This window comes from Petaurus breviceps, unplaced genomic scaffold, assembly GCF_028583685.1.
Source record: "Petaurus breviceps papuanus isolate PSGF00001 unplaced genomic scaffold, PetGlider_PUasm1.0 189, whole genome shotgun sequence".
NCBI lineage: Eukaryota > Metazoa > Chordata > Mammalia > Diprotodontia > Petauridae > Petaurus > Petaurus breviceps.
The window spans coordinates 23,935,742-23,947,186 of record NW_027185809.1 but is presented as its reverse complement, the minus strand read 5'-3'; the positions used below and the strand labels follow the sequence as shown (position 1 = coordinate 23,947,186).

General features: G+C 37.3%; 1 protein-coding gene across 1 annotated transcript in view; it reads left to right on the top strand.

The window, feature by feature from the left end:
• Positions 1 to 11,445, top strand: part of LRRC9 (leucine rich repeat containing 9) — a 211,438-nt gene that overhangs the window by 113,217 nt on the left and 86,776 nt on the right. Inside the window, exons 19-20 of the mRNA XM_069092055.1 lie at positions 8,639 to 8,764; positions 10,102 to 10,236. Coding sequence (XP_068948156.1) covers positions 8,639 to 8,764; positions 10,102 to 10,236 — 261 coding nt within the window. The remainder of the gene's footprint in view (positions 1 to 8,638; positions 8,765 to 10,101; positions 10,237 to 11,445) is intronic.

The following is an 11,445-nucleotide window of genomic DNA, read 5'->3' as shown; positions in this document are numbered from 1 at the left end:
GATAACCCAAGGCCAAGTATTGATAGAGTTGAAGCACTCCTGTTGATACTCACCTCTAGGATATTATCAGTCTATTCATGCCTAATTGACCTAGTTTCAAAACCACTTAACTGTACTTTTCACCTGCTCTGCATTTCTGTCTTATTTAGAAAATTGTGTGAGAGATTTTGACAAATGTTAGGCTAAAATGCAGGCCTACAGTGACTGTGATATTTCACTGATCTACACGTCCTAAGCCCTATCACTAAACGTAATAATTAGTCTGACTGACTTATTTTTGATCAAGCTATGATAGTAATTAGTGGTCACCACTTACTTCCCTTTATTGTTCATAAACCATCTCTTTAATAATTTGTTTCAGAATCAAAGTTGAGAATAAAGTCCAATAGTTGGAAGTCTGCTTTTTTTTTCCAGTTGTGAAAATCAGTGTATTTGCCCTTCTGTAGTTATAGTTTTACAGTTTTTGCCATGATTTTTCAAATATAACCGAGAGATGCTCAGCATTCTCATCTGCCATTTCTTTAAATACCCTTAGAAGTAGTTTTGGCAACTTGAACTCATTAATGAAAGCTAAGTGTTCTATTACCATCTCCTTACTTACTTTGGGTATCATCTCCCTACTAATCATTTTTGTTCTTTCTTTTTCCTGAAATAATTAAAGTGTCCTATAATTACTATATCCTATCTCTGTGCCAGATTTGTGATTCCTCTTATGAACATATTACTTCTTCCTTGAATGAATGAATAAATGAAAAATTATTTATTAAATTATCACTATGTGCAAAGTACTGGGGGATACAAATAGAAAAGCTAGTCTATCTCTGCTCTTAAGGAGTCACATTCTAATGGGAGAGACAACACATAAGTCATCACATCTGCCAAATATAAACATATATATAGATATATAGATATATAAACATAAAGGTCCTATGGTCCTTTAGAGTGCAGCAGCAAAGCAAATGATAATGCATCATCTTCAATGTCATTTTTATTGATAAAATAATATCCGTGTCTAATGTTGAGCCATATGATAACATCAAGGAATTGGGTGAGAAGAACTTTCTTTTCTAAGTCTTAAATAGCTCTGACTACCATACCCACAGAAACAGTTGTTAGGCTGCATCTCCATAGGGATGCTTCCTGGATTGATAGCTTTTAGGACTAAGCTAGAAGCAGGATTGCTAATCAGGAGGGGGAGTGGGTTGCAGCCATAACCAGGGCTTTTGAGCTAAAATGACCAACTGTGGCAGGTCATTAGTCCTTGATGTTGGTAGTAGTTACGAAGAGTGGCCTCTTATCTACAGTGATTGCTTCCCTCAGTGATAGCTACAGAGCCCAAGTTATAAACACAGTCCATACTGAGAGGTACTGCTGTTCCCATATGGTCTATAATATATTCCCAAGCCCTTATCCTCACCTCTATGAGGTAATCTTGAGCCTCATTCCACATAGCCAACTAAACACATCCTAACATTCATCCTTCAACTGATCAACTGCCATATGCCATGCACTCTGTTTGTTTGATGACCTTTTTTTTAAAAAAAATTATTACATGGCATCAGTGTCTTAGCAGTATAATTATTTAAAAATACAAATGGTGTCCACTTTAATTCCCATGCCCTTAACACATTATTTTTTCCAATAAGTACTCCTGTTTGATTATCGATGCCAGTGATATCAATAGTGGGTCTACCTGATAAATATAGTTCATTGGTGTAATTTTTAGTAACAAGACAATGCATTGTTATTTTTGACATCCTTCTTTGGTATTATAGTTTAGCGCATGAATTCTACTTTAGAGGAACATCACTATATATCAATAAATTATACTATAATAAATGTGAGGAATAGTAGCATAAAAATTTATTGTTTTTGTTGTTAACCTGCCCCTCCCACTGTTCCTGAAAGACCTTGACTTGCTATGCTCCCAAGGTCCATCAGACTTTGTTATCTCTCCAGCCCTTACATCTACCTATAAGATCAATCTTCCTAGTTGTATTGTCTCCTATAATAGAATGTGAGCTTCTTGAAAGCAAGAATGTCACTTTTGTATTTGTATCCCAAGTACTTAGCACAGTGCTTGGTACATAGTAAGCATTTAATAGATGCTGTTCCTTTCCACATTCTAGTCATAAGTACAATACGTACCCATCCACCAAGTCTCAGTGACAACTTTGAGGTTGAATTTACATACTTACATTAAGATTTCTAGCTTTCCTTGTTTGTTATCCTTTCTTTGTGCACTTGTGTATAAACATCTGAAGCCATGTGTTTTGTTGCTATGCCTTTTTTGGATAGGGTCTGTTGTGAATTACTAACTCACTCTTTACTCATCTTCCTATGTTATACTTACTTCATCTGACCTAGCAGATACAGATATAGCTGTAGATGTAGGTATAAATGGAGGTATAGGTGTAGTTATAAGTATAGATGGAGATATAGATACAGATGTAGGTATAGGTATAGATGTATATATAAGAGATAAATATAGACATATATGTAGATATAGATACATAAATAATATTGTGAGGTAAAAGAGACAAGCACTATATGGAATTCTGCTTCCACAGATAGTGCCATATAAGGAGTTTGCTAAGGAGTACAATGTTAGCAGATAAGCACAGTCTATCTTGCAAGAATTATTGTCAGGGCCCCTATTTCTAGCAAACTAGGAGGCTTGAAACCTTGAAAAGTAAAAATTCAAGAGTTCATACCCTGGTCACTGAGACCTAGCTACCGCACATGCACATGAAGTAATATTCCCATGCGTAGATTATCCCTCCATTTTTTGAACATGGCACCCATGTTCGGGAGGAGGGAACAGGTTAAGGAGCAATATGTAATGGGTAGGTTAGAAAGAGTGTAACCTGGAGGAGCTGGGACCAATCCCAGTTCTGAAGGGAGGGACCAGGAAGGACTAATCCATCTTCTGTTTGGTGTGCATTCATCTCTATGGGATACCATGCATCTGCTCCAGAGTGTAAATAAACTCTTCCTTCACTCATTTCAGTCCGAGTTTCATTTAATTTTTTTTTGTCTTTTTGGAAGGGGGGAAGGAAGGCAATTAGGGTTAAGTGACTTGCCCAAGGTCACACAGCCAGTAAGTGTTAAGTGTCTGAGGCCGGATTTAAATTCAAGTCCTCCTGATTCCAGGGCTGGTGCTCTATTCACTGAGCCACCTAGCTGCCCCTCAAGTTTCATTTCTTAAGGGAGTGATTTAACTCCATTTCTTACAATTTAAATACAGAAATATAGATGTAATCCAACATTCACTGGATTATGAAGAAAGCAAAGAAGTTCCAGAAAAACATCTACTTCTGCTTCACTGATTACACTAAAGCCTTTGACTGTGTGGATTACAACAAAAGGTGGCAAGTCCTCAAAGAAAGGGAGTAACAGGTCATCTTACCTGTTACCTAAGGAACCTGTATGTGAGTCAAGAAGCAACAGTTAGAACCAAACATGGAAGAACTGATTGGTTTAAGATTGGAAAAGAAGTACCTCAAGGCTATATATTGTTACTGTATTTATTTAAGTTATATGAAGAGCACATCATGGGAAATGCCAGGTTGGATGAATCAAAACCCAGAATTAAGGTTTCCAGGAGAATTATCAACAATCTCAGACATGCAGATGATATCACTCTGATGGCAGAAAGTGAAGAGGAATTAAGAAGCCTCTTAACGAGAGTGAAAGAGCAGAGTGTATTAACTAGCTTGAAACTTAAAATTAAAAAACCTAACAACTTGACAACGGGCCCCATCACTTCCTGGCAAATAGAGGGAGAATAAATAGAAGCTGTGTCAGATTTCATATTCTTGGGCTCAAAGATCACAGCAGAGGGCAACTGCAGTCCTGAAATTAAAAGACACTTGCTCCTTGTAAGAAAAGCTGTGGCAAATCTAAACAGCATACTAAAAAGCAGAGATATCACTTTGCTGACAAAGGTCCATATATTAAAAGTTATGGTTTTTCCAGTAGTACTGTATAGCTGTGAGAGTTGGACTATAATAAAAGCTGAGAGCCACAAAATTGATGCTTTCAAATTATGGTGCCAGAGAAGAATTTTGAGAGTCCCTTGGGCAGCATGGAGATCAAGTCAGTCAATACCAAAAAAATTAATTCAGACTGTTTACTGGAAGATGAAATACTAAAGCTGAACCTTAAATACTTTGGCCACATTATGAGAAAATAGAGTTAATTGGAAAAGACCCTAATGTTGGGAAAGATTGAAGGCAAAAGGAAAAGATGATGGCAGACGATGTGATGAATAGATAGTGTCATGGAAGCAATGAGCATGAGTTAGACAGATTTTGGGAGATAGTGGAGGATCAAAGGGTCTGGCATGCTATAGTCTGTGGGGTCACAAAGAATCAGACACAGTGTAATAGGAATGTAAATTTGTAAGATCTTCCCTGCCCCTAGGCTAAAGTGCACCTGGAAGCCTGGGGTGGGAGGCTTGTTTTTCAGTAGATACTTCTTGATTGGCCAGTGAGTCAATAAGGTTGTTGCATTCTCTGAGCCAGGAGAAGGCTATTTAAGCCCTGATGTGTAACTTTGTTTTGGGGCTCACTTTGAGAAGTGTTCTGTGATTTCATCTGGATTCTGGGAAGCTGTTGTTGAGAGCCCCCCCGCAGCTTTGAAAAACCCAGATGTTGAAACCCAGATGATGATTTAGTATGGATGTAATGGTTGGACATTTTGGAAACTGTCTATTTGATCTGTTTCTCTGTCTTGATAATTCTGTCTGTATATTCTGAAGTTCAGGGTGCTGACCTTTTTCCCTGAACTAGGTGAACAATACATATTTGACTGATTAAAGTAAGCTTGTTAACTCATTTTGAGTTGCTTTCCTTTATCAAAGCAGATCCAAGAACCTGTGATGGCAGCAACCCTGGGGACGCTGGGGTGCTTGCCGCTACACATGGCTGAACAACTGAACAATAAATATAGATGTAGGTATTGATATGAGTGTAGATATAAATATCTAACATTTAGATAACATATAAAAACATTTAGACTAACATATAAATACAAATGTCCAACTTTTTCTTCCTCTCCATTTGTAACTTAAAGCCCTCTTTATCAGGTTCTTGAGTCTGCACACAGTCTGTGATCTGCAGTGCTAGGGAGAACTTTAGAGAGGACAGGCATTTTTTGAAAGAGAACAGGCATGATTTCAGTCAGACTCTCTCTAGGATAAACTCCAGACATAGATCTAGATAGATGTTTCCTCTCTCAGGGAACAAGGATATTTCTTTAAGAGCATAATATCAGAAGATGGCAGAGTAAAAACGGACCTCCGCTCTGCTCTGGCTTCCTACCACCTCCAATTCATGTAAAAAGGGACTCTGAACAAACTTTGGAGCTACAGAACCCACTAAATGACACAGAGAAGCTAACCCCTTGCTGAGGACAACCCGGCAGGCCAGCAGGAATCAACCAGCTCAGCGCTCTGGGAGCCGACCCAGAGGTTTTAGCCCCAGGGCAGGCCTGGCCAATCACCTCTGGCAGTCCAGAATTATCAACACATAGATGCTAAGGACAAAGTGAGAGGTCAGTGCAGTGTGGACTTTGGGACCAAGTAGTTGGGAGTGCATTGGCTTTTGCCCCTGGAGTAAGAAGCCACTGAGGGCTGTGGCGCAGCTGCGGCCACGTGGCAGCTTCAACTCCTGGCCTTCATAGTAGGGGAACCAAGTGACCAGTGTGAGGGGTAATCACTCTTGCTTTAACCTGCTTGGATCTGGATTGCGGTCTAGGGTGGAGGTCCTGGGGGGTGTGACCAGCTTGCCAGAGTGTGTGGAGGCTCCAGAGAGGGCACCCAATTAATACCTCCAGCAGTTGAGAAAACCCCAGCATTTGGAACGAAGCTCCCCTGTCTGGTAGCAGAGTCCTACTGTGGCAAAAAACCCAAAAGTCAAGTAATTGAGTGGCAAAATGAGCAGGCAAAGGAAGCAAACCAAGAAAAGCAATCCAACATTAAACTCCTATTTTGGAGACAAAAAGGATCAAAGCATGGAACAGGAGGAATACGGTGAAGTCAGTACTCTGCACCAAAAGCTTCCAAGAGAAAAACGAGCTGGTTACAGGCCATACAGGACCTTAAGAAGCAGATAAAAGACATGGAGGAAAAATTGAGAAATGAGAACCATGCAAGGAAATTACAAAATGAGAGTCAACAGCCTGACTGAAGAAAATAACACCTTAAAAAATAGACTTAACTCAAATGGCAAAAGAGGCTCAAAAAGCCAATGAGGAGAAGAATGCCTTAAAAAGCTGAATTTGCTAGATGGAAAAAGAATCTCAAAAGCTCACTGAGGAGAATCATTGCTTCAGAATTAGAATGGAGCAAATGGAAGCTAGTGACTTTATGAGAAATCAAGATGCTGTTAAACAGATCCAAACAAATGAAAGAATAAAGGCAATGTGAAATACCTCAATGAAAAAAAAAACACTGACCTAGTAAAATAGATCCAGGAGAGGTAATTTAAAAATTATTGGACTACCTGAAAGCCATGATCAAAGAAAGAACCTAGAAATCATACTCCAATAAATTCTTAAGGAAAACTGTCCTGATGTTTTAGAACCAGAGGGCAAAATAGAGGTTGAAAGAATCTACTGATCACCTCCTGGAAAAGATCCCAAAAAGAAAACTCCTAGGAATATTATAGCCAGATTCCAGAATTCCCAGATCAAGGAGAGAATATTACCAGCAGCCAGGAAGAAACAATTTAAATATTGTGGAAACACAATCAGGATAACTCAGGATCTGACAGCTTTTAAACTGAGGGATTGAAGGGCTTGGAGTATGATATTCCAGAGGTCAAAGGAGCTGGGATTAAAACCAAGAATCACTTACCCAGCAAAACCGAGTATCATGTTTCAGTGGAATATATGGTCATTCAGTGGAATAGAGGACTTTCAAGCATTCTTGATGAAAAAAACAGAGCTGAATAGAAAATTTGACATTCAGATACAAGAAACAAGAGAAGCATGAGAAGCTAAACAGGGAAAAGAAATCATAAGGAACTTATCAAAATTGAACTATTAACATTCCTACATGGAAAAATGATAATTGTAACTAATGAAACTTTTCTCAGTATGAAAATCATTGAAGGGAATGGAAAAAGGTGTGTATGTGTGTGTGTGTTCATGCGTGTGTGTGTGTGTGTGTGTATAGTCTATATCAGAGGGTATATGGGCATATGAATACATATGTGAATCTGGGTATATATAGGTATACATAGACAGAGGGCACAGGACCAATTTAATAGAAAGGGATGATACTTAAAAGGTGAAATTAAGAGGTGAGAGAGGAATATAATGAGAGGAGACGGGGAGAGACAGAATGGGGTAAACTATCTCATATAGAAGAGGCAATGGAAAATGGTTACAATGGAGGGGAAGAATAAGAAGGCAAAAGGGAATGAATCAACCTTATTCTCATTGAATTTGGCTCGGGGAGGGAATGACATACACCTACAGGAGAGTAGGGGGGAAGGGGATGAGAGGGGGGATAATGGAAGAGAGGGCAGGCTCGGGGGGAGGGAAGTTGGAAGCACCCACTTTTGAAAAGGGATGGGATCAAAGCAGAGAATAGAACAAGTGGGAGGTGGGATAGGAGGGAGGGAAATATAGTCAGTCTTTTACAATATATCTACTATGGTAGTGTTTTGCATTAGCTACACATGTACAGCCTATATTGAATTGCTTATCTTCCCAGTAAGGGTGGGTGACAATGGAGGAAGGGAATGAATGTGGAATTCAAAGTTTTAAAATCAAATGTTTAAAAAAAACATGTATATATACTATTATTAAAACTATTTTACATGTAATTGGGAAATAAGATATACAGGCACTGGGGCATAGAGATCCACCATGCCCTACTAGAAAAGTAGAAGGGGGTATGGGAGAAGATATGGGAGAGAGCAGATTGGAGGAGGTGATGTCTTGTGGGACTGCTATTCTGGGGTGGTGGGTAGAAGAAAAATGGGGAGAAAATTTGTAACTCAGAATCTGGTGGAAATGAATGATGTAAATCAGAAGTTAGTAAAGCATTTGAAAAATGAAAAAAAAAAGAGAAGCATAATATCAGCATTCTCTCTATCAAATTAGAGAGTCTCATGCAAAATACCCCAAGTTTGGCTAGAAAGCTGAGTTATACAAGCAAAATTCTCGGGTTTTTTGTTTTGTTGTTGTTAATAACCAAAGCCAGTTCTTTCTAGTCATGTCAAAGCAGTTTCTATCTATAGCTTGTCTCTCTTGACTTTTCTCATGATCATGATACTAGATTGATTGATCCATTGCCTATCTTTAGTCTGATTCCTGCCATAGCGCTGAGGGACAATTCATAAGCATTTACCACCTTTCAGTTTCTCTTCTCTCTTCTGTTTATCAGATTATATAATCTATACCTAGTTCCATCTTCTATGTTTGTCCCTTATTACTAGATGTAATAGAATAATATTTTTCTATTATAAAAGTGACTTTGTGGGTGGCCACTTATTTAAAATATGAACAATTTTAACATGGTACTAATATCAAATGTATTATTCATGTAAAAATGAATTAAATGCTCTCCTATGTAATATCATCCATAATATTTTTAAAATTAAATTATTGTTCTGTTTTTCCTAAGCCAGCTACATTGAGACCAAGTGTTATTGGCAGATTAAAGACTCTTACTCATTTAAATGGACTCCTGGTTACTGAAGAAGAAAAAAATGCAGCTGTAAATTTTATTGCTGGAACAAGGATTACTCAGGTTGGATGCAATTGTTTAATATTTCTTGAGTATTTACATGAGAATAATGTTATTATCCTGAACAAACACACAATATATTTTCACCATCTTGATTGTTAGGTTTTAAATTTTTCTTTTGTCTTTTCCTTAATTATATCTAGATGTAGATCTTTTCCCTAATTAGGAAAAATCAGCTAATCATTTCATTATCAAAATAATAATATGTTGAGACTATATGGGGATACTGGGGCTTGAGTCAGAAGTGTCCCAGGTCCTATTTTTAATATGTTTGCATGCTCCATAGCTAACTCTGAATCCTTGTTAAATACAAATCCATGCCTATGACCCTGCTTATCAGAGTGACAAATATATGTAATTAATTTCCAAGACACTATGCTACTTGAATGTTGTTTTCTCTTATTAAGATTGCTTTGTTTGACTCTCAGTTATAGAAATAAATCTGTTCCATGGTTCAAAGTCCACTGCTCTCCATATATCTGATCTATCTGTTTATATACTCACTTCAACTCACTAAACTCCCTCTTAGGTCTTCTGAACAATAAGCTACTTCCTTGTTAAGGTTAACTTAGAGGCATGTATTTAAGGACTTTTGGCTCTTGGGATGGTATTTAATGAATGGCCTCTCCATCATTGTATTAAATTATATTTCATAGCCAGGAAGAATCAAAACAAGTGCTTTACTTGTAGAAGTATCTTGGTCTCCCTTACATAAGGTTCAAGAATAACTTTATTCTTTTTTATATGCCACACTTTGGTCAGTGTGTCTGGAATATTGCATGCTAACAGAAGAAACTTTGGCAGTGATGTATAGATACAGCCATATATAATTTTTAACTTGTTCAAAATTCATGAAAGAAATAATTTTTACAACATAGAAAAATAAGTTGGAAAAACAAATATAGACATTTAAAATCATGCTTAAATAATAAATATGTAAAAGTACAAGACCTAGACCACTATGAAAATGAAAAATAGCTTACATTTTAATCTCATTTTGTTTTATTGAGAAGCTAGGTGGCATAAGAGATAGAGCATTGGGTCTGGAGTCAGGAAAGATCTGAGTTCAAAACTGATCTCAGATACTTGCTAGCTTGTGTGACCCTGGGCAAGTCACATAACCATACTATGAGTCATTTTCTTCATCTATAAAATGGGAATGATAATAGCACCTGTTAGAGTTATGTGATGATAAAATGAGACAATATTTGTGAAGTATTGTGTAAACCTTACAGCACTGTATAAATGCCATTTATTAATGATTATGAAACATAACTCCTCATGATGGATAAGTAGAACTATGAATGTTATTTCCTTTATTCATCAAATATTTTTTTTAGATAACCCTCTCACACCATTCCAGAACTGATGAAGTTCGACCACGAATGCTTAGTATATGGCCTTCTGCCAAAATTCTAACACAGATGACAAAATCAGAACCATTTTCACATCTTAGTGGAAACTGGTATTCCAAGGTAAAGCTTGATGCTATTATGATAATTTGCTTCTCATAATGTTTTTATACTTGATTTCTGTCACCATGAGTGATAAAAAGGGGATATTGATGTCAGTCCAATGTTCTAGACCAGGAAACAAGGAAGCCTAGATAGAGGACAAGTAAAGTAGTCTACTAGAAAGAAGTGGGAATCTACAGAGGTGGGAATCTGGGATTAGGGTATAATTTCAAATGGGGATGTATATTTGGTGCTGAAAGTCAGAACCAGGCATTAGAGCAGGGGTGTTAATAGGCAGCACATAAGACAGAATGTCAGAGGGAGGTAGTAGGTAAAATGTTAATTAGGACCCAAGGTAATAGGTAAAATGTTAATTAGGACCCAAGTTAACGGGATCAGAATTCAGTCAAGGAATGTGTGCAAGAACCACAAGTTATCAACAGTATGAGAGGCACCAGGATGTTTCAATACATGTCCTTCAAGGGCAAGAACTGTTTAGGAGTGTGAGAAGACCAGAACCAGAGGGTAGAAGCAGGTCCAGTTATAACAGAGAGTAAAGGGTGAAGATCAGGGAAATTCCTGATAATTTCTGATTTTATTTTTTTTTTTTTTTTGGTTACAATGTTTACATAGATCTGTATTGCAGTGTAGTAATCCAGAACATCTTGTCATTTGGGGCTCATTATGAAACTTTTATTACTGTGACAACTTAGAGGGAAAAAATGAAATGAAACACTATCCAAAGGATCCCTAGACAGAGTACATATGGAGCTTTTGTCTACATATTACGTTGTCTACACAGCAATGTGACAAAGTTGAAATAATCAGATACCTTCCTGGAGTCTTCTCTTTATTCAAGTTTCAGATTGTTGGCAGTTAGAGACTTAAGAGACCAGCACACACATATAGAATATTAAGTTAATACGTTGCCCATTCTGTGTTATACATCTCTCCTGGCTTCCTCTCAAAGGGGATTGTTTTTGTGCACCCAGAGAGCTACCAAACATTGCATATTTGGAAAGTAAAATATTAAAAAGTAGAATCTGGTTTGCTGATAGTCATAAGAAGTTGCAGCATGTTAAATTTCCATCTTGATAATCCATAAAATGTTATTAAAAATTTAAAATTCATCCATATTAATAAGTCCTTATAACCATTTTTCCCTTTCTACATTTTGTGACCTATTGGCAAATACAATATTATAATGTTAGAGCTGGAAAGAAATTTAGA